Source organism: Trachurus trachurus, assembly GCF_905171665.1.
Source record: "Trachurus trachurus genome assembly, chromosome: 2".
In the NCBI taxonomy this organism is placed as follows: domain Eukaryota; kingdom Metazoa; phylum Chordata; class Actinopteri; order Carangiformes; family Carangidae; genus Trachurus; species Trachurus trachurus.
In genome coordinates, this window is record NC_139914.1 from 11,609,245 (window position 1) to 11,631,295 (window position 22,051).

At 42.3% G+C, this 22,051-nt stretch overlaps 2 protein-coding genes across 4 annotated transcripts; one reads left to right on the forward strand and one right to left on the reverse strand.

Annotated features, from left to right (window-relative positions):
• The first annotated feature begins 1,520 nt into the window (after positions 1–1,520).
• Positions 1,521–16,288, forward strand: kynu (kynureninase). Of its 3 annotated transcripts, XM_083990799.1 has the most exons (17): positions 1,521–1,668; positions 1,912–1,981; positions 2,259–2,437; positions 2,554–2,674; positions 2,750–2,832; positions 3,071–3,132; positions 4,026–4,097; positions 4,219–4,293; positions 4,381–4,527; positions 4,613–4,711; positions 5,407–5,480; positions 5,573–5,625; positions 5,721–5,806; positions 6,473–6,703; positions 7,347–7,465; positions 8,731–8,820; positions 14,766–14,883. In XM_083990799.1, exons 3-17 carry the CDS (start codon positions 2,269–2,271, stop codon positions 14,866–14,868), a joined length of 1,584 nt encoding a protein of 527 aa, XP_083846925.1. In that variant the 5' UTR covers positions 1,521–1,668; positions 1,912–1,981; positions 2,259–2,268; the 3' UTR covers positions 14,869–14,883. The 3 variants fall into 3 exon arrangements, with proteins under 3 accessions (XP_083846925.1, XP_083846927.1, XP_083846926.1); XM_083990801.1 differs by lacking the exons at positions 1,521–1,668; positions 8,731–8,820; positions 14,766–14,883 and adding an exon at positions 16,219–16,288; XM_083990800.1 differs by lacking the exons at positions 1,521–1,668; positions 8,731–8,820.
• Positions 9,627–14,566, reverse strand: LOC310997572 (protein NLRC3-like; the record flags this gene model as incomplete). The annotated part of the gene is made up of 6 exons (XM_083987323.1): positions 9,627–9,684; positions 10,057–10,230; positions 10,319–10,492; positions 10,864–11,022; positions 11,479–13,279; positions 14,542–14,566. The coding sequence occupies 6 exons, from the start codon at positions 14,564–14,566 to the stop codon at positions 9,627–9,629; spliced, it is 2,391 nt and encodes a 796-aa protein (XP_083843449.1).
• Positions 16,289–22,051: the final 5,763 nt, after the last annotated feature.

Consider the following 22,051-nt stretch of genomic DNA (forward strand, 5'->3'; position numbering starts at 1 on the left):
GAGGACAGAGGTCAGTCAGCATGACCTGGGGGGCGCTTCCATCTCTGTAATTGTTCCTGAAGGTCACGTCTGAGGTGAGATGTTGTCTTTGTGAGGCCCTAGGAGCCGGTTTATCAGCAGCATATGGACATGTTGTGTTCAGGAGCAGCTATATAAAGCATGCAGTCAAAACACACTGAGGTCAGGTTACACCTCCATACTGTACATCACAATACAAGTGTGACCTCTAAACCCCCCAGTGCTGGTTTTCTCACTCTGTCAACTTTGATTACGGAACATTTCCCAAACAACATGGTGTCACTGATTCAGAGTCAGTTTAGGCTTTATGGTATTAATGCAAACTGTGTGTGTTTTTGTTAAGGTCCCACCTCAGTTTGATGCAGCGAGGATGGAAAATAACAAGAGCTTATGTGATGGAAGTAAAACTGACGGCTTGTTGAGCTGCTGGGAGATAAATAATGAGACAGAAGGAGAAGAAGAGGAATCAGAAGAAGGAAGGTGTACTACATCATTAATCTTATTATCCTTTTATCAAAATGGCACATTCATAAATGTAGATACACAAATCAAAATCCTTTTTTTCTTACATTTAAAAACGAAGTCAAGCAGTATATTAAAACCATTGAAAAATCTAATAACACAAAAGCTATCAAGACCTTGAACCTATGTGCTCTCTACAACATATTTTTATAATGCAATCTGTAAAAAATGCCTTTATGCATGTAACCCCCTGGCGATAATATTTGTTGTCGTGTTGAATTGTATTGTTTTGCACAATTTTTAATAAAGTTCTGAAAAAAAAGAAGGAAGGTAAGAAGATGAACACTGCCTTCAAACACAAATTTGTCTAAATGAAATTTAGAATGTAGCCATTTACCCTAAACAAAAATAAATGTTCTTTATAATGTCGAAAATAATATTTATTCAATGACTTATGTCATAAAATTATATTCATATCGTTTTATTTTTATATTGAGCCTGCTCTGGCGAGATTTCAACAATATGCGCACTATACTAAAAGTAGTTCCGTCTAAATACTTTGTTTGGGACTTTTTGCCCCGTATCACTCCGCGCACCAGGTGTCCGCTGATTAGCCTTTCATCGACGCTTGTTGTGTTGTGTAGCGTACTGTAAGTTACTTGATAAAAACAAAGTTTACGCTGAAAATATGAAAATAAGAAGAAAAATCGTGTGGATTAAATCATATGTGGTCGTCAGAGGAGGAAATAATCCTGGACGCTGCGCCGCTCACCGGAGGTAATCATGTTTTAACAAAGTAACGTTACCGTTATGAAGTAACTTAATGTGTCGCTTAGCAACAGCGCGGCTACGGAACTAGCCCCATAGTCAAGTTAATAAAGAAACATGTAAACAAACTAATTAACCTGTTGCTTATGGCTGTTGAATAAATAATAGTAATGTAGAAATATAAAGCATCATGAAAGCTACTGTTTACACAACACAGTGCTGCTATCTAGTGGCAGGTTGGAGGCAGTGACAGTCAGGAGAGAGGGGAAGTAGTTCCTACTTCATACTTCATACTAGCCTAACTTACTGTATTCATTCAGCGCATTAGTCGAGGGAATAGAAAGAACTTGGGAAATATTACTGACCAACTGGGCTGAGTACAAATCTGAACCCCTTCATGGATGAACCAGACCAGAGACAGTGAGTCCTGAGTGTGTTGGTGTTCACGTTGTGTTGTTTGGATTGTCTCACTTCAAAGTGAAAGTATGCGATCACATGAGTTGTGTGGTCAGTTACGTTATACAAAGCTCCGCTAATTGCAGGAATTAGTCCGGCCCCTGAAGAGTTGCGCTTAAAGACAGTAGTAAAGCTCTGGTTGTGTGCGTGTGTGTGTGAACTTTGTGAGGTCAGTTCATTGGTGCAATGATTAACTATCTGACGCAGGTTAAAGAGCATCTTCCGAGCAGAGGCTTCACTCAGTGTGACTGCAGAGAGGAAGCTCCACTACACAACTGTGAGTATCAGCTCTGAGTTTCTGTATTTTAATTTTAGACTATACTGGGATCTGTTTTGTTTGAAGGAAGATTTATTGATTAACAGGAGGTTTAAACGTCTAAAGCTTTTGGATATGATGCCTTTCAGTTTGTTTATGCCTTTAATGTGCACATAGTTATGTAACGACAAAGTGTGTTGTGTTAAACCGCTTTAGCTGGTTTGTAACAGCTGGACTCATAGATAAACAAACTTTATTGAGGTTTGAAAGGGTTAATGAAGTGTTTCTGGTTGCACAGTTACACAGCGATGGATCCATTCATCGGTTCGAGCCCGAGAGAAACTCTGGAGCGGGTTTCAGCCCTGCTGGGCTGCAGTCCGACCTCTGCAGAGGTGGCTTCATACCTGGACAAACAGGACAAGCTGAGCCACCTCAGAGAAAACTTTCTGCTGCCTAAAATAGCAGAGCTGCCTCCCTGTGAGTAGAAGACACCACATGATTGAAGATAGACATGAATATTTAAATATTCAGTGTTTTGACAGTGTGAAAATGTGGTGGCCTCCTCCCTCCCTCCCTCTGTGATGCTCCTGTAGCCGACCTCTCCCTGGTTGACGGCAGCAAGGACTGCATCTACCTGGTGGGGAACTCTCTGGGCCTTCAGCCCAAGATGACGAGGAAATATCTGGAAGAGGAGCTGGACAAATGGGCCAAGACGTACGTACACTCCTGTGTCTCCACATGAAGCTCGAGGTGTTTTTACAGCATAGAAATAATAACCTGTTTTTACAGGGGGGTCCACGGCCACACAGAGGGCTCTCGACCCTGGGCCTGGGCTGAAAACAACATAGAGGAACTCATGGCTAATGTTGTTGGTAAGAGCTGCTCTTTAGTATTGTTGTTGTTGTTGTTGTAATCACTGATGTCCATGTTCTGCTGTGGTATTAGTGAGAACAAAGTATTGAGATGTTCTTTATGTGATTTGCTTTGCTTTTTTGTCCTGGTCTGTTTTGTAGAGTCCAAAGTCCAAGTCTTTAAAACAGATGTGTGATAATATCATGGTCTTGTCCTGTGTGTTGTGTTGAGCTGTGGTCAATAATTTGTGTCTGACAGGAGCTAAAGCTGAAGAAGTGGCTCTGATGAACGGCCTGACAGTCAACTTACACCTTCTACTGGTGAGAACCTGTCTGCTATTGGTGGATATGACATTGGTATTGGTTTGTTGACTGTTTGGTCTTCCAAAGTTAAAACTGATCCAATATTTCCTTTCACACTTTATTTTGGAGTTGTATAATGTGTCATTACATACGTTTATACTGTGTTTATTGAATTCAGATATAATTTTGAAGCATTTTAAGTCAGTCAGAGAACATATTGATGGATTACTGGTGTCCTTCAGGGTTTAGTGGTGATACTGTCTTGAAACCATTTCAGTAGTCAGACTTATTGTCCCATTGTGGGTCAGATGTTTCCCAGGGAGACCACAAATGCAATGAATCTGAATGAAACACCCAAAAATTCAATGTGGTACTTGCATTAGACCAGGGGTCGGCAACCTGTAGCATTAAAAGAGCCGTTTGGGCCCTTTCTCACCATATTAAAACCCACTCGGAGCCACAAAACTAACGCCTTTGGCTTAGATAGGCAGAGAAATCCCTGCAGCAGGGTACAGCAGCCAACCATCAACATGAATATTAAACAACGTCACTGCACAGAGTATCTATATCAGGGCTGGAAGATTCACTTTGATTTTCACGATTGCGAGCTCTCATCTATGAGACGGAGCGATGTTTACTTTTGATGTAGTTCATGGTGGAAAAAACCTGACGTGATGCATATTTTGATCAACAAAATATTAAATCAAGTTTTATTTTAATGTCACAATAGCACCTCAATGAACTATAACAACGAAAACAAAATTAAATGGCCATTATTTATTTTCCAAAACGAGCTCCCCCTCTCTAAACCACGGGAGCCACAGCTGAGGGATGAAAGAGCCGCAGGTTGCCGACCCCTCCATTAGACAATGACTGAATTCACTACTGACAGTTGTGATGTTTTTCTGCAGCTCTCCTTCTACAAACCCACAGCATCTCGCCACAAAATCCTCCTGGAAGACAAGGCCTTTCCCTCAGACCATGTGAGTCCACAAATAACAGCAGTTATTGTTCTGCTCTGGTTTCTACATGTCGATACTTGGAGATGATTTAGTGTGGAGCAGGATTCCTTCAAGTCTAATATTCTCTTGTATCTGTCTTCAGTATGCTGTTGAGTCTCAGATCAGGCTGCGAGGGTTTGACCCTGAGCAGAGCATGTTGTGTCTGTCTCCCAGACCGGTGAGTCCCAACAAGCTCGTGCTGCACAGCAACAGTCACTTCACTACAGTTAAATGTCATTTTAAAAATGGGATGCTTCCTGCTCAGGGAGAAGACACTCTGAGGACAGAGGACATCCTGGACATGATTGAGAAGGAGGGCGACTCCATCGCTGTGGTGATGTTCAGTGGAGTGCAGTATTACACCGGCCAGCTGTTCAACATGGCTGCCATCACTGAGGCTGGTCACAGGAAGGTACGACTCACATGAAGGAGACACAGTAACTGACAGACTGTGGCTACAGCCCATAACCCTGCTTGTGTGTGTGTGTGTTTGTCAGGGCTGTTACGTGGGGTTCGACTGTGCCCATGCTGCAGGAAACGCAGAGTTGAAGTTACATGACTGGGGAGTGGACTTTGCCTGCTGGTGCTCCTACAAGGTCAGCTGACCTCACCTGCTCTCTGAGCGTCATAACTCATGTTTTTTGTTTTTTTTGTAATATATTTTATTGATTTCACAAAAACAAACAACAAACTGCAAAACAAAAATACACTAATTCACATACATGAATTGCACATCATACAACATACACAAATTTACATGGGAACTAAACTGAGAAAAGGAGAAGAGAGAGAAAATAAAAGTATTCTATGACTTATTGATGAAGGCAAAATATGGTCGCCCTTTCTGCAGCAGGTCAACAAGGTCACCAGGAAGGTAATTCAGGAAAGGTTGCCAGACACTATAAAACAAGTCATCATTGCCATTTAATGTGGCACTGAGGCGTTCCATAGGAAAAACCTTGAATATTCCCCTGCACCACTGTAATCTATTGAAACAAAACGCATCTCCTCGCCAAAAGAAGAAGCTTACCCATGAATGTAATCTGTCCAGCAGGTAATGAGAGCTGCCCCTTGTGTATATTCAGAAGAAATAAGATTGGCTCCAGCTTTACTGTTTTGTGAAAGATTGAGCTGAGTTCCTTAGTGATATTTTTCCGATATCTGACTATCAAGGGACACAGCCAAATACAGTGATAGTATGTCCCTACATCTTTTTTACACTTCCCACATAAGGGGGAGATCTGGGCATTGACTTTGTTTAGAAGGTGAGGGGTGTCTCTGTCTGTGTCAGTATCTCAACTCAGGTGCTGGTGGTCTGGCTGCAGCGTTTGTCCATGAGAAACATCAACACACCATCAGACCGGCGTGAGAACTCTGTGTTATCAACATGAGTTATTATCAGTTGGAAGGTGTCCATGCTTCTAAAACCAGTGTTTGTCTCTGTCTCTGTCCCTCAGGTTGGTGGGATGGTGGGGCCATGACCTGAAAACACGCTTCCAGATGAATAACAGTAAGGAAAACACTTGTGTTGCTCTGTCTACTCTTGTTAGTGATGTGTTTGCTGCCATCTAGTGTTACATCTCTGGTACTTGTGTCTTCCTTCAGTGTTGGAGCTGCAGCCCGGCGTGAGCGGCTTCAGACTGTCAAACCAGCCCGTCCTGCTGGTCTGCCCCCTGCAGGCCAGCTTAGAGGTACTGCAGTCTGGTTGTTCACCTTGACATTTCTTTCTTTCTTTCTTTTTTTTTTTTCTTTCTTTTTATTTATTCCAACCAAAGCAATTTCACAATTTGACAATATCATCACAACATTTCTTCCATTGGTTGGAAGGGAGAAGGGAGAAGATACATCTTATATTGCCTGCCCGTCATTCAATATCCAATTTTCCAAGTAATCTGTCACTGAGCAACATTCTTGCTATAAAACATACAAAACAAAGGAAACAAAATGACAACAACCAACTTATCTGTTAGTCACTGAGCACACTGTAGTCTTACGATAATGTAAACAAGACAATAATGAAAACAAAAAACAGCATTATAAGAATCATTGGCTACATTTATCATAATTTCTGATTTCCTTAAGCATTTTCTTGGCTTGGAATACATTAGTACAAGTCTTCAATTCATTACTTTGAGAGTTCCATAGTTTGACTCCAGCTACAGAGATACACATCTGTTTCAAAGTTGTCCGAGCAAACAGATGTTTAAAATGAAACTTCCTCCTTTCTTCTTCATCCTCTGATCTAAGAACAAACAATTGTTGTATACTTTCTGGCAATATTCTATTTTTTGCTTTATACATCACACCCATTTCTATGGGTTCTAAATCAGTAAGTAATGAATGAATTGTTCTGGCAGGTCTTCAACCTGACCAGCATGCAGGCGTTACGCAGGAAGTCCCTCCTGCTGACTGGTTACCTAGAGTACCTGATCCAGCATTACTACGCCGAGGACCCCACCCAGCCCCACAAGCCCCACGTCCACGTCATCACGCCCTCGGACCCCCAGCAGAGAGGCTGCCAGCTGTCGCTCTCCTTCTCTGTCCCCATCAGGACGGTGTTCCAGGAGCTGGAGAAGAGGGGCGTCGCTGTGAGTAGAGACACCATGTGGACTGTGGAGTGGTATTATTTTTATTTGAATGTCTATTTAACAGGGACGATACATACAACATTGCCACAAAGAATGAAAAATGCGATGCATACAAGATGTCAAGCTTCAGCTAATTTGCAGTCTTTGTCCCTGATCAGGCTAAAAAAAGGATAAAAGATACTGAATACAATAAGTGCAATAATACAAATACATTTAGATAAAGAAATTGCACAAATTAAATACATTAAACATTAGTAAAATGCTGTATTGACAGTGACTTGAGAGAAGTTAATGTTCACATTTCTGCTGCTGCTTAAGCCAATGTTTAGCTCTAGCACTACAACATCTTTAATTCTGTTTGGGATTTGATTTCTGGTGGTAAAGAATTCCATAGGTGTGTATCTACGCAGCACTGAAAGGGATGATTGACCCAATGTTGTCCTGCATCTTTCCGAATTTTACAGTTTTGCTTGCTCATGCTCCTTGTCATTGTCCCACAGTTCGCTTGTGGGGCCAGTCCATTGACACACTTAAAAACAACTTTCAAAAAAGAGAATTTTATAAAATTAGAAAAAGATAACAATAGGAGTAGGAGTTGGTAAGTGCAGTGTGGTGATGTTGTGTTGTTGTCTCTGTGTGGCAGTGCGACATGAGGGAGCCCAGCGTGCTGCGAATCGCTCCGGTGCCGCTCTACAACACCTTCACTGATGTTCACCGGTTCATAGAAGCTCTGGGACTGGCCCTCGCCGCCGGCAACAACCAGTGAGAACTGTTAACTCATGGTGGTCTTCACGTGGTGTGTGTGTGTGTGTTCAATAAAGGTTCTGGGCTTCATTTGGTGGTGGTGTGTGTGTTGTCTGTTCACCAAGGCTGGATGGTCTGTCACCTGGAGTTTGGGTACCAACAATTGTCTATTATATATACATACTGTATCTCACAAAAGTGACTACACCCCTCACATTTTTGTAAATATTTTATTAAATCTTTTCATGGGACAACACTGAAGATATGACACTTTGATACAATGTAAAGTAGTTGTTGTACAGCTTGTGTAACAGTGTAAATTTGCTGTCCCCTCAAAATAACTCAACAAACAGCCATTAATGTCTGAACCGCTGGCAACAAAAGTGAGTACACCCCTAAATGAAAATGTCCAAATTGTGCCCAAAGTGTCATTTTTTTGTGGCTACCATTTTTTTCCAGCACTGCCTCAACTGTCTTGGGCATGGAGTTCACTAGAGCTTCACAATAGTGGAAGAGGTTTCCAGTGGCAACTGGAAACCTCTTCCACTCCTCCATGATGACATCACTGAGCTGGTGGAGGTCAGACACCTTGTGCTCCTCCACCTTCCATGTGAAGACGTCCCACAGATGCTCAATAGGGTTTAGGTCTGGAGACATGTTGGACAGTCCATCACCTTTACCCTCAGTGTCTTCAGCAAGGCAGTAGTCGTCTTGGAGGTGTGTTTGGGGTTGTTATCATGTTGGAATACTGCCTTGGGCCCAGTTTCTGAAGTATCAAAGTATTGTATAGTGTCATATCTTCAGTGTTGTCCCATCTAAAGATATAATAAAAATATTTACAAAAATGTGAGGGGTGTACTTTTGTGAGATACTGTATGTACGTATATGTATATATACACACATTATGTATGTACCGGTATACATATATACCGTGTATATAGTGTGTGTGTTTATACACGCAATATACTACATATATATATATGTATATATATATATATATATATATATATATATATATATATATATATATATATATATATATATATATATACACACACACAGCAGATATGTGCTGTATGTGCATATATAATGAGTCTACACAAGTCTGACAGACCTCAGACACAAAGGGAAACATAAGGAGTTCAGAAGGGTATTATTATTAATATAATATAATTATTATACTAATTCATAAGGCAATCCCTCCTCTGTGTCCTCACACTGATCCATGCACATCAACTGACATGTCCATCATGTGATCATGTGTTGGTGCTTCTCTATTTCAGTGAGGAAAGCTGCTGCACTCTGTCTCAGTCCACTAGATGGAGATGCAGTGAAGTGATTGTGAACCACAGGACCAGAGAGACTGATGTGGGGTGAGTCAGTCTCTCATAGATCTGTTAAACCAGGCAGCAAAAAGGTGAAGACCATGTTTAGTTCCATTAAACTTTATTGGCAAACTCACGTGAGCTTCTTTGAAAAGACAAAGGAGAATAAAATAATAATGAGAGTCACCAACATGTTTATCCTGTAACAATCAAAGGAAGAAGAGGGAGTTTACAAGAATCATTTAGAAGAGTCTGAAAATGAACTGATTTAAATGATACATCAGAATATGTGTGAGTGACAGAGACAGACATGAAGGGACTGAACTGTCTGTTCAACAGTGAGAATGATTCTCTGCTACACTCAACACAGACTCACTGAGGAACCAGGAGAAAACCTGAACCCAGGATACAGAGGTTCAGTGAAGGTGGTGTTGAAGGTGTGGAGGTGGATCAATGAGTCAGAGGAGACTCTGTAGAAGGACAGAGTACCAGCAGGACAGTCCACATACACTGCAACTCTGACAGAGGAAGAGAAGAAGAGGGAGTGCAACATGGAGAGGATGGTGGAGGAGATGAAGGTTTCTCTGCTATTGTGACAGGCAGTGTAACCACCATTACAGAAGCTCAGACTCCAGGACTGATCATTCCCTCCAAACATACAGACTGTGCTGTCTCCTTTCCTGCTGATTCCTCTGTAACTCACTGCTAAACCACCCTCTCCTCTCCACTCCACCTCCCAGTAACAGCGACCACTCAGCTGAGTTTTACACAGCAGCTGAGGCCTCAAGTCAAATCTGTCTGAGTGATCAGGATATGGATAAAACTGTCTCCCACGTGATGCCTCTCTTCTGTCGTCAGACACTTTGATCGATCCGTTCACTGTGTTTGGGTTGATTGTGAGTTGACAGGAATCTGATGGAGAGAACAAGACACAGCTGCAGTTATTTGATCATCTGATCCGTGATTGAAAGTTTGATGAAGACTCAGACAAGATGTCAGTGATGTGACAGTGTGAAGATGGTTGAATGTGCTTCTTTGTTTCCATGAATCAAAGTAGAAAAACACTTACATTTCCTCAGACCTGGTGTCAACCATTGGACTCCACCAGGCTCCACCCTGAAAGACGAAGAGAAGAGGGAGTTGGAGTCTTCATGTTGTGATGATACAGAGCAGGTGAAGACAAGGAGGAAACACCTCATCATGTTGTCTAATAGTTAAGTGTACATCTGCATGAAGTGCCTCCTCCATCAGACAGTGTGTGTGGCTGCAGCAGCCTCTCCATACCTGAGAGTGTCCAGTCTCCAGTTTGGATCCTCCAATCCGGCCGACAGCAGCTTCTCTCCTGAGTCTCCTGGATGATTGTAGCTCAGGTCCAGCGCTCTCAGATGGGAGGGGTTGGAGCTCAGAGCTGAGGCCAGAGAAGCACAGCCTTCCTCTGTGACCAGACATCCTGACAGACTGAACACACACAACACACAGGAATCCTCTGTCAACACCTGGAGGTGTGTTCAGGTTTCATCAGATAAACAGCTGGATGGATCCTCACCTGAGAGTCTCCAGTCGACAGTGTGGACTCTCCAGTCCACCAGACAAGACCTTGACTCCTGAGTCCTGCAGGTCGTTGTTACTCAGGTCCAAGTGTCTGAGACTAGAGGACTGTGAGCTTAGGACTGAGGACAGAGGTTCACAGCTTCTTTCTGAGAGGTTGCAGCAGCTCAGTCTGAAGACATGATCATGAACAAGAAGACAAATAACATCTGTGTTCAACAGTGACAGAGACCTGACAAAACAACACTAGAAACAATGAAAAAACTGAAATGGCAGCACTCACAAAATAAACTTGAAACATTTATTTAACGCACAGCAGTGCCTGATGGACGCGTTTCAGCCCTTGGCTTTCTTCAGCTGAAACAACGGACGTGTTTCAGCCCTTGGCTTTCTTCAGCTGAAGAAAGCCAACGCGTCCGTCAGGCACTGCTGTGCGTTACAGTTACAATACTTCAACAATCTGATTCAGTTCATCACAGCTTGGACATGTTTTTGTTGATTAACCAGAGTTTACATTTCAAGCAAACAGTAACTTGATCTAACCTGAGGGTCTCCAGTTTATATTGTGGACTCTCCAGTCCACCAGATAGCAGCTTCACCCCTGAGTCCTGCAGATTGTTGTTATTGAGGTCCAGTTCCCTCAGACCCCAGGACTGGGACAGAGCTTCACCGCTTCTCTCTGAGAGGTTACAGCCACTCAGTCTGAGGACATAGTGAACAAGAAGACAGGTGACATTTGGGCAGTGGACAACATGTGTTCAACTGTGATGACCTTCAATTATGAGACTGAGAAAACAGTGTTGTCAAGTTTTTGTTCATTAACCAGAGTTTATATTAGTTACATTTCAAGCAAACAGTAATTCATCTGACCTGAGAGTCTCCAGTCTGCAGTGTGGACTCTGCAGTCCACTAGACAGGACCTTGACTCCTGAGTCTGGCAGGTTGTTGTTACTCAGGTCCAGGTGTCTGAGACTAGAGGACTGGGAGCTGAGGACTGAATACAGAACTTCACAGCTTTTCTCTGAGAGATGACAGCCGGTCAGTCTGAAGACATGATCATGAGGAATTAAAGAAGAAAGGAATTTATTTTCTCTACTGTTGAAAGGATAGAGGTGCCCTTGTGTTATGATGAATAAATTCAACTATCTCTACACTTACAGAGCTTTGTTATAAGCTTTGACCATTGGCAGGAGCCTTAGAACAGCCTCCCCTTCAGCAGGAAATTTAGTCACGTCAAACACGTCTGGATCTTTTTCTGATGACAGTAAGATGAAGCCCACAGCTGACCAATGAGCAGGAGTCATTTTATCTGGGAAGAGCTGTCCTGAACTCAGGGACTGTTGGATCTGCTCCACTAGAGAACGATCACCCAGTTCATTCAGACAGTGGAACAGGTTGATGGTTTTCTCTGCAGAGAGAATCTCTTCAATCTTCTTCTTGATGTACTGAACTGTTTCCTGATTGGTCAGCGAGTCACTTCCTGTCTGTGTCAACAGACCCTGTAGGACGGTCTGATTGGTTGGCAGGGAAAGACCCAGTAGGAAGCGGAGGAACAAGTCCAGGTGTCCATTTGGACTCTTTAAGGCCTCGTCCACAGCACTCTGGTAGAAACGTGCTGCTTCAGGGTTTTCTCTCAAGACTTTAGACCACCAATATGGTGGTTGTTGTTCTGACATCAGATTGACTCCAGAGTTGATGAAGGTCAGATGGACATGAAGAGCCGCCAGAAACTCCTGAACACTCAGATGGACGAAGCAGAACACTTTCTCCTGGTACAGGCCGCTCTCCTCTTTAAAGATCTGTGTGAACACTCCTGAGTACACTGAGGCTGCTCTGATATCGATGCCACACTCTGTCAGGTCTGATTCATAGAAGATCAGGTTTCCTTTCTGCAGCTGCTCAAAAGCCAGTTTTCCCAGAGACTCAACCATCTCCCTGCTCTTTGGACTCCAGTGTGAATCTGTCTCAGCTCCTCCATCATACTTGACCATCTTCAGTTTTAGTTGAACCACCAGGAAGTGGATGTACATCTCAGTCAGGGTCTTGGGCAGCTCTCCTCCCTCTCTGGTCTTCAACAGCTCCTCCAGAACTGTAGCAGTGATCCAGCAGAAGACTGGGATGTGGCACATGATGTGGAGGCTTCGTGATGTCTTGATGTGGGAGATGATCTCTCTGGCCTGCTCTTCATCTCTGAACCTCTTCCTTAAGTATTCCTTCTTCTGTGGGTCAGTGAACCCTCTGACCTCTGTCACCATGTCAACACAGTAAGGAGGGATCTGATTGGCTGCTGCAGGTCGTGTGGTTATCCAGAGGCGAGCAGAGGGAAGCAGGTTCCCCCTGATGAGGTTGGTCAGCAGCACGTTGACTGAGGTGGACTCTGTCACATCAGTCAGGATCTCAGTGTTGTGGAAGTCCAGAGGAAGACGACACTCGTCCAGACCGTCAAAGATGAAGACGACCTGGAACTGATCAAACCTGCAGATTCCTGCTTCTTTGACGTCAGTAAAGAAGAGATGAACAAGTTCCACCAAGCTGAACTTTTTCTCTTTCAGCACATTCAGCTCTCTGAAGGTGAAGGGAAATGTGAAGTGTATGTCCTGGTTAGCTTTTTCTTCAGTCCAGTCCAGAGTGAACTTCTGAGTTAAGAATGTTTTTCCAATGCCAGCCACTCCCATTGTCATCACTGTTCTGATTGGTTGTTTTTTTTCAGGTGAGGCTTTGAAGATGTCTTCTTGTCTGATGGTTGTTTCTGGTCTGGATGCTCTTCTGTACACTGTTTGAATCTGTGTAACCTCATGTTCACCATTAACGTCTCCAGTCCATCCCTCTGTGATGTAGAGCTCTGTGTAGATCTGGTTCAGAGGGGTTGAGTTTCCTGCATTAGAGATCCCCTCAAACACACACTGGAACTTCTTCTTCAGATTGGATTTGAGTTTATGTTGACCAACTGTAATGGGTCCTGAATACAAACACAAGAAGGTAAATTACTGAGAAAATGTGATCAATTCCTGTAGAGTATGACTCTATGAACATATGTAGAAAGAGAAATCCTCCTACTGCTCTGCAGACACTGAGACACCTCCTCTTGCTTTAAGCTGTTCTCCTCCAGCAGCTGGAACAGAAACTCTATGAGCATCAAACTAAAACCATGGAGCCAAACATTAGATCCATGTTGGACAAAGTGACAATCCACTGGTGCAGCATGGAGATGATTGTGAATACAACAGATGTAACAGCAGCTGATAGACATGTACTCACCATAAATATGGAGTCCAGGTGTGTCTGATGCTGCTGGGCAGACTGAGCACTGGTAACCTCTGAGCTCTCCTGGTCCACTCTGTGGAGGAACCATGAAGAATGAGCTCACATCATGTCCGTCCACACAGAGACACGTACAAACTGAAGGTTTCTCTCACCAATCAATCAATCAATCAATCAATCTATCTATCTATCTATCTATCTATCTATCTATCTATCTATCTATCTATCTATCTATCTATCTATCTATCTATCTATCTATCTATCTATCTATCTATCTGTCTATCTATCTATCTATCTATCTATCTGTCTGTCTGTCTGTCTGTCTGTCTGTCTGTCTGTCTGTCTGTCTGTCTGTCTGTCTGTCTGTCTGTCTGTCTGTCTGTCTGTCTGTCTGTCTGTCTGTCTGTCTGTCTGTCTGTCTGTCTGTCTGTCTGTCTGGATGTTCACAACACACAGAGACACTTTGACCTCAGACCTGGTCCAAGAACAACTGATAAATGAGATGAAAAGCATTGTTAAACTTTTAATAAAAACAGAAGTTCTGACCTTCCATCCACAGATTGACTAATATTAATAGGACGATCCATGGAGTGGTTACTCCTCATGGACACTGAGCTGGGTTCAGGAGAGTCTGGTTTCTGCAGCTGGATCCTGAAACAATACAACTGATAAATGTGCATGTTGGATCAAAACGGATGAAAACATTGTTGATCTCTTAATAAAAACAGAAGTTCTGACCTTCCATCCACAGGTTGACTGACATCAATAGGACGATCCATGGAGTGGTTACTCCTCATGGACACTGAGCTGGGTTCAGGTTCAGATTCAGGGTCAGGTTTTGGTCCAGGCTCAAGTCTAGAGAGTGGTGCGTCTCTGTTGCAAACACACACAGAGCTTTTAATGCGAGTAATAATTATGGAGCAATGATGAGTCATGGACATGTAGAGAGCCTTGTCTGACCTTTGAACCCTGGTCTGGCTCTCATGTTCCCCACTCAAAGTGGTTTTAGAGGGAGGGGCTCCCTCTGCTGTGTCCTCACACTGATCCATGCTGCTGAGTTCACATCCACATAATCTCACACACTTTGTAGCTTCACCTGCAGTGGAAACACACATCATTCATGTGCATGTCAACTGATGTGTCCAGCTGCTCCTCCACTGATTGGCCTTTCTACTGTGTTTCAGTGTGAGGAAGAGGAAGCTGTTGCACGTCTACTCTCAGTCCACTAGATGGAGCCACGGAGGTCAGACAGCAGGAGAGCTGCAGCGGTTCATCTCCACCTGCTGATTCAGGAGGGAAAAGCTGCACCCAGTCATCAGTAAGTGGAGCTACACAATCGTCTCTTCTCCTGCTCTTATTCCACATCCAGACAACATGTCCGACATGTTTGCTGCTGTTACATCCATGGATCTATATACATCTATGGTTACATCAGTGGTTCCTAAACTGGGATAGGCCTAATTTTACCACCAGGTGTACATAGGGGGATAGGCTATGCGTAAAAAATTTAAAACAAAGAACTTAATCTTGCATTACAAGGGGGTTTCCACAACCTTGTTCATTGAGTGAGAAAAGGTTTCAGGCAATGATGCATTTTTGTGTGCAAATGAACTCTGTTTGACAGCGTGAAACCTGACATAACTGTGCAGTTTGACTGTGAAAAGTTTGAGAATTACGTACTGGTGGTGTGTAGGTTGCATGTATGCATATGGACTTTGCATTGACTCTCTGGTCACTGTGAGGCTGCAAAACTCATGTTCCAAGACAGTCAGTGTTCCAGTCTGCTGGGTATAAAACAGGCTTTTAATTTGGAAGTCTCCATGTTTAGAGTTTTTTTCCCTTCTATTTCAGTACTTCTGAAACCATAATATAGAAATACAGTTCTTGTCACCTTGTTTTTCTAATGTGGTGAAATTTAGCTGAAATCTGCATGTATGTAATGTAGACCTGCACTGTGGGCCTTTTCAACCCTCATGTCCACCTTAAACCACATTACACAGGAGCAACAAGCAGGACTAATAGGGAGTGCTCACTGGCTTCTGATAAAAAGTAATCCTAAAATCACCGTGTCAGCAGTGCCACAGTCATTGCCCAACCCATACTAAATATATATATATTTATCAAGTTATCAAAGTCCAGTCCAGCATCTCGACCAGGAACTGGTTTTATAGTTTTATTATAAACCATGAAAAACACACAGTGACTGATCCTGTCTCTTCACAAAAATCTTCTGTACTTGTTGACCGATCTAGATTCTCCAGTGTCCACATGGGGAGACTTTGTCCCAGACGAGACATCTTCTGACGTCCATGTCCAACAAACAAAACAAAACAAACAAACAAACAGTAGCTCGTCTATGATTATCAGACATCAGGAACTGTAACCATTTAAAGGTCCACTTACTCTGATTGTTCTCTCTGCAGCTCTCTGGATCTGGACCAGGACCAGGTCTGTGGAGAAACCATGAGCTGAAGTCCTCTGCTTGGAGAATTTACCAGTCTTTAGTGTGTTCAGGCTGCTGTCACTGTAAAGCACTCTGAACCAGGTGAGGTTTTGAGGGTGGGGCAGTGTCTATTATCAAACCTGCAGCTCAAAGTTCAACAGATTTTAATGCGTGTATGGTTCCTGCTGTTTCAGTGTGAGGAAGAGGAAGCTGCACTTGTACTCTGAGTCCACCAGATGAAGCTTTAGTGAAGTGACTCTGAACCACAGGAGCAGAGATGGATGTGAGGTGAGTGAGTCAGTCTAATGTTGAGTTTTAATGCTTCCGTAATAATGATATTAAATGTCATAGAAACTAATATCGAATTAAATAACACAAGTAATACTTGAGTAGTTTTACCTAAATACTTAATCCATGCTCAAAAGATCTGTAGCTGTCGGGCCTTTTAGTCATCTAATAGTTTAATAGTGAATTCTGAAGCAGCAGTAAATGAACAACAGTAATGGGCATGGCTTCAATGAAATGATCTGACAGCCCTTCTGTTTGCTCTGTAAACAGTGACAGAGATTGTATAGATATTAATTTATCAGATTGATCAGGTAAAGTTGGTCCCATAGTTTCTACTTTGCTGTTGTCCAAAACAAACTGAAGAAATAACTCTAAGTAAATCAAAAGAAAGAGCTTTTAAAAGTATGAATAATGTACTGGAAAACGTTAAGAGTATCTGCAACATTTATGTCGTGTGTGTCTATGAAACATAGTTGAGTATAAAGCAGCAGAAGTTCATCACAGGAAGATTCAAATCAGACATAATCCCAAAAACAGTTCAGAGACATCCTCAAGGTGACAGTCTTGGTAAAGTCTCCCCAAAATGAAAATAGTTTAAACAAAATCACATCACTGATTAAGTTAAGAGTCAAACAAGGAGCTGATTCATGTAGGATGAGAGATGATGTTACTACTGATTTTGCTACAACACCACCAAGAGTACTGTCAAATACAATGAAAATGGAGCTATGTGGTGTGAATCTAGACTGAAACATGGATGTTTGAAAGTGCTGTAGCGGTGGTTGTAGCTGGGTGTCTAATCCTCCTCTCCGCCAGGTGGCGCTGCTGTCACAGCCGCAGCAGCTTCCGCTTCACTTCCTGATTCACCTGCGTGCGGTAAACACACCTGAAGACCACCTGAGACGCCGTGAACTTCGCTCAAACTCACCGTAAGTGAGATAAAAAACCTCCACTAGTGAAAAGAGATAAGTTTATGAAGAAGCTGTTGAAACCGCGGAGAGGCGTTGACGTAGAAAGAGACGTTAGCGGCATGATAATAACGTTACATCCATGGTCAACGGTCACAGAGACAGCAGCTAACAGCTAGCAGCTAAAAGCTAACAGTTAGCAGCTAACAGCTAACTGTGATTTGATTAAACATCTGGAAATGTCTTTACACTGTTTGTAACGTTAAAGACAAAGAGGATGAGTTCACGATTCAACTCACGCTGAAGTTAGCCTCCGATTCAGCAAAAGTTATGAAGTTAAGAGGAAATTAACGTAACGTGCAGTGCGACTGTTTGTACACTGATTAAAATGTTTTTACATCAAAAACGGTCACAAAAAACAGACAGATACAGTTGTCCAGATCAAAAACCACTGTACCCAGGCTTCTCAAATCAGGCCCTGAAGTTTCATTCAGGCACAGTTTCTCATCCGTGAACCCTTTATTCTATTTGTGAAAATGCAATAAAGGCACATTTCACTGTTTTCTCAGCATATACACTAGACTAGACCAAATTAGACCAGGTCCAGGTCAAAAACCACTATAGACCTTTTCAGAGAGTATAAACAAATACAGGTGTGACCAAGGATACTAATTAAAGCTCCATTCCATTTAGTGTACCAGAGCGTTTTCTAATGAGCCACACCTGTCTTTGTTTATACTCTCTGAAAAGGTCTATACCTAGACTTGTCAAATCTGGATTAGATTATCCAACGGATAACATTCATAATATTCATTATAACACAGTTTCTGATCTGTGAAACCTTTATTCTATTTGTGAAAATGCTATGAAGGCAAATTTCACCATTTTCTCATCGTATAGACCACATTACAGTTAGACCTGGTCCAGGTCAAAAACCACTGTACGTAGACTTGTCAATTCTGGCCTAGGTTATCCTAAAGAGGCTAAACATTCATTATGATGATCAGGTAGAGTTGGTCTGTAGTTTCCACTGTGTTGTCCAAAACAAACCCAAAATGAAAAGAAAAAGCTTTGAAAGTATGAATAGTGTACTGTAAAACTTTATCGTTGACATTTATGTAATGTAGCAGAATGTAAAAATGTAATTAGAGTGTAAACAAAGATCCAAATCAGATGTAATTGATAAAATAGTTTATAGAGACATACCCAAAGTGACAGTTTTAGTAAAGTCTTCACAATGATGTTTGAGACTAGATTAAACAAAATCACATCACTGATTATGTGTAAGTTGAAATTCACATAAGGAGCTGGTTCATGTAGGACAAGATGCAGGTGTATCTGTGACTACTGCCACACCATGTGGTTTACATACAAGAGTACTGTCAAATATAATAAAAATGGAGCTATTGGAAGCATTACAGAGCAGGACAAAGAGATTAAACACAGTGGACTTGGAAAGAGTTGAAACAGTCCAGAGGGCTGGAGAAGAGATGCTTGTACACTACTACAGCCACTTTATGTAAAACTCTTTTTTTTCTCCAGTCTACAATCTTTAATATTTGTTTCTTATCCACATAGTGTCAGTGTGCAAATTATGATAAGAAAGTGTTTGTCAACTTTATTCATGTTTTCAATGTAAACTGGTTTTCTGTGATTTAAAACTAACCTGGTGTAATTCTCTGCTTTGACCAGCAGATGGCGCCAAACCAGCAGCTGGAGCCAGGAGTGACCACCTCAATGTTTCTGGAGAAAACACAATGTAAGTGTGATTTGTAGCTGAAGTGTTGCAGCTCAAACATTTCTAAATGTCAGGATGAGTGTGACTAAATGTTTTTGTGTATGTGTTGTCCCAGGTGGAGAGTCAGAGGTGTTTGTGAACATCACACTGAAGATGAAGCAGGAGGAGCTGACTGACTGTCTGCACAGCAGTAAGAGCATTTCTTTATTTGTCATTAATGCTAGTTTGTTTTTCTGGGGTTCACCTCATTAGTGTATATATAGGTTTGTATATGACCTGATTGTAACTGTACATACTAAAGCTATGGTCAACAATACATGTGTTTTAAATTTAAAGTTTTGTATCTTTTATATACACTGCTCAAAAAAATAAAGGGAACACTTAAACACATTGTAACTCCAAGTATATCACACCCGTGTGAAATCAACCATGGATGATAATTTTGATTTACATTGATCATTTTTATGTTATTTTGTTCTCAACACACTCTACTATATATTGAATAATGATTTTAAACTGCAATATTTCATTAATTGAGATCTAAGATGTGTTGTTTAAGTGTTCCCTTTATTTCTTTGAGCAGTGTATATAAACTATTTATTGCATCTTTGCCTTATTGCTTGTTTTATTGTTTATGTATTTGACTGTCACAGACTCATTTACTCAAAGATGTCTCCTTTGACACTCCAACGAGGTGACGTCCTCCAGGAGGGCCATGGAGCACAGATCTTACGTCTTTACTTCAGGTTTGGTTTTTATTTCATTTACAAACAACTTTACATTGTTTAACCTTGATCCCATCTCTGGTTTGTGCCATGTGCTTCACTGGGTGAGTCGGCCATCTTGTAGACCAGGCCATGTGGCTGCAGGTGTTTGTTTCAACCAAGACCACTTTAGACTGAGTCAAGTCTGATGTACTGCTGCTTGGTTGGAACAAACACCTGCAGCCACATGGCCTGGTCTACAAGATGGCCGACTCACCCAGTGAAGCTCATGGCACAAACCAGAGATGGGATCAAGGTTAAACAATGTAAAGTTGTTTGTAAATGAAAATAAGTAACCTGAAGTAAGATCTGTGCTCCATGGCCCTGCTGGAGGACGTCACCTCGTTGAGTGTCAAAGGAGACATCTTGAGTAAATGAGTCTGTGACAGTATAACAAACAAGGCAAGATGCAATAAATTGTTTAGAAAAGATGCAAAACTTTAACACATGTTATTGACCATAGCTTTAGTATGTACAGTTACAAAGGCCATACAAACCTATACTAATGAGGTGAACAAGCTACATTAATCACAAAGAAGGTTTTAAGATACAATTTTTATTAGGTTTTTATTTTCATTTACAACTTTACATTGTTTAACCTTGATCCCCATCTCTGGTTTGTGCCATGTGCGTCACTGGGTAAGTCGGCCATCTTGTAGACCAGGCCATGTGGCTGCAGGTGTTTGTTCCAACCAAGCAGCAGTACACCAGACTTGACTCAGTCAAGTGCTCTTGGTTGAAACAAACACCTGCAGCCACATGGCCTGGTCTACAAGATGGCCGACTCACCCAGTGAAGCACATGGCACAAACCAGAGATGGATCTAGGCTGACAAGCATTTCCACACAATTAACATAGTTGAGTCTTCAATGTCTTCTTTGAACCAGGTGGTGAAGTTCTTCTGGAGTCAATGGTGGACAGCAGCTCCTGAAAGAGAGAACATGGACAAGCAGTGTTAGACAGGACTACCTGCAACTCATGCTGAATGTGTCTTGTGGAAGTAAGTAAAAGATTGCTGTGTATATTCAACAGTATGCCGTGAGTGTTTCTTACCAAGTAGAGGTGGCAGTAGAAGCACATGGTAGCCGGTCAGCTCAGGGTTGAAAACCTGCAAAAGAGACAAAGATAGAGTGAAACAAACACTATCAAATGAATACAAACCTGAAGTAAAAGATGTAAGATGCCTGGTCTTTGAGCAAAGTCGCATTTCCCTGATGCTTGTAGACCAGGCCATGTGGCTACAGGTCTTTGTTCCAACCAAGCAGCAGTACACCAGACTTGACTCAGTCAAAAGTGCTCTTGGTTGAAACACCTGCAGCCACATGGCCTGGTCTACAAGATGGCCGACCCACCCAGTGAAGCACATGGCACAAACCAGAGATGGATCTAGGCTGACAAGCATTTCCACACGATTAACATTGTTTCAATGTCTTCTTTGAACCAGGTGGTGAAGTTCTTCTGGACTCAAGGTGGACAGCAGCTCCTGAAAGAGAGAACATGGACAAGCAGTGTTAGACAGGACTACCTGCAACTCATGCTGAATGTGTCCTTTGTCTTTCAGACTGAAGATGGAGGTAAGTGTCTTGTGGAAAGTAAGTAAAAGATTGCTGTGTGGATTGGTGTTTCTTACCAAGTGGAGATGGCAGTAGTAGAAGCACATGGTAGCCAGTCAGCTCAGGGTTGAAAACCTGCAAAAGAGACAAAGAGAGTGAAATAAACACATCAAATGAATAAAAACCTTAAGTGTAAGATGTAAGATGCCTGGTCTTTGAGCAAAGTCGCATTCCCTGACGCTTGTAGACCAGGCCATGTGGCTGCAGGTGTTTGTTCCAACCAAGCAGCAGTACACCAGACTTGACTCGGTCAAAGTGCTCTTGGTTGAAACAAACACCTGCAGCCACATGGCCTGGTCTACAAGATGGCCGACTCACCCAGTGAAGCACATGGCACAAACCAGAGATGGATCTCAAGCATTTCCACACGATAACATTGATGAGTCTTCAATGTCTTCTTTGAACCAGGTGGTGAAGTTCTTCTGGACTCAAGGTGGACAGCAGCTCCTGAAAGAGAGAACATGGACAAGCAGTGTTAGACAGGACTACCTGCAACTCATGCTGAATGCGTCTTGTGGAAGTAAGTTAAAGATTGCGGTGTATATTCAACAGTATGCTGTGAGTGTTTCTTACCAAGTAGACGTGGCAGTAGAAGCACATGGTAGCCAGTCAGCTCAGGGTTGAAAACCTGCAAAAGAGACAAAGATGAGTGAAACAAACACCATCAAATGAATAAAAACCTGAAGTAAAAGATGTAAGATGCCTGGTCTTTGAGC

Bases quoted from the DNA above. Each gene is read 5' to 3' on its own strand.
- kynu (XM_083990799.1), top strand. From the start codon at position 2,269: ATGGATCCATTCATCGGTTCGAGCCCGAGAGAAACTCTGGAGCGGGTT. The intron at 2,675-2,749 runs GTACGTACACTC...CTGTTTTTACAG, and splicing joins CTGGACAAATGGGCCAAGAC to GGGGGTCCACGGCCACACAG. The intron at 2,833-3,070 runs GTAAGAGCTGCT...TGTGTCTGACAG, and splicing joins ACTCATGGCTAATGTTGTTG to GAGCTAAAGCTGAAGAAGTG.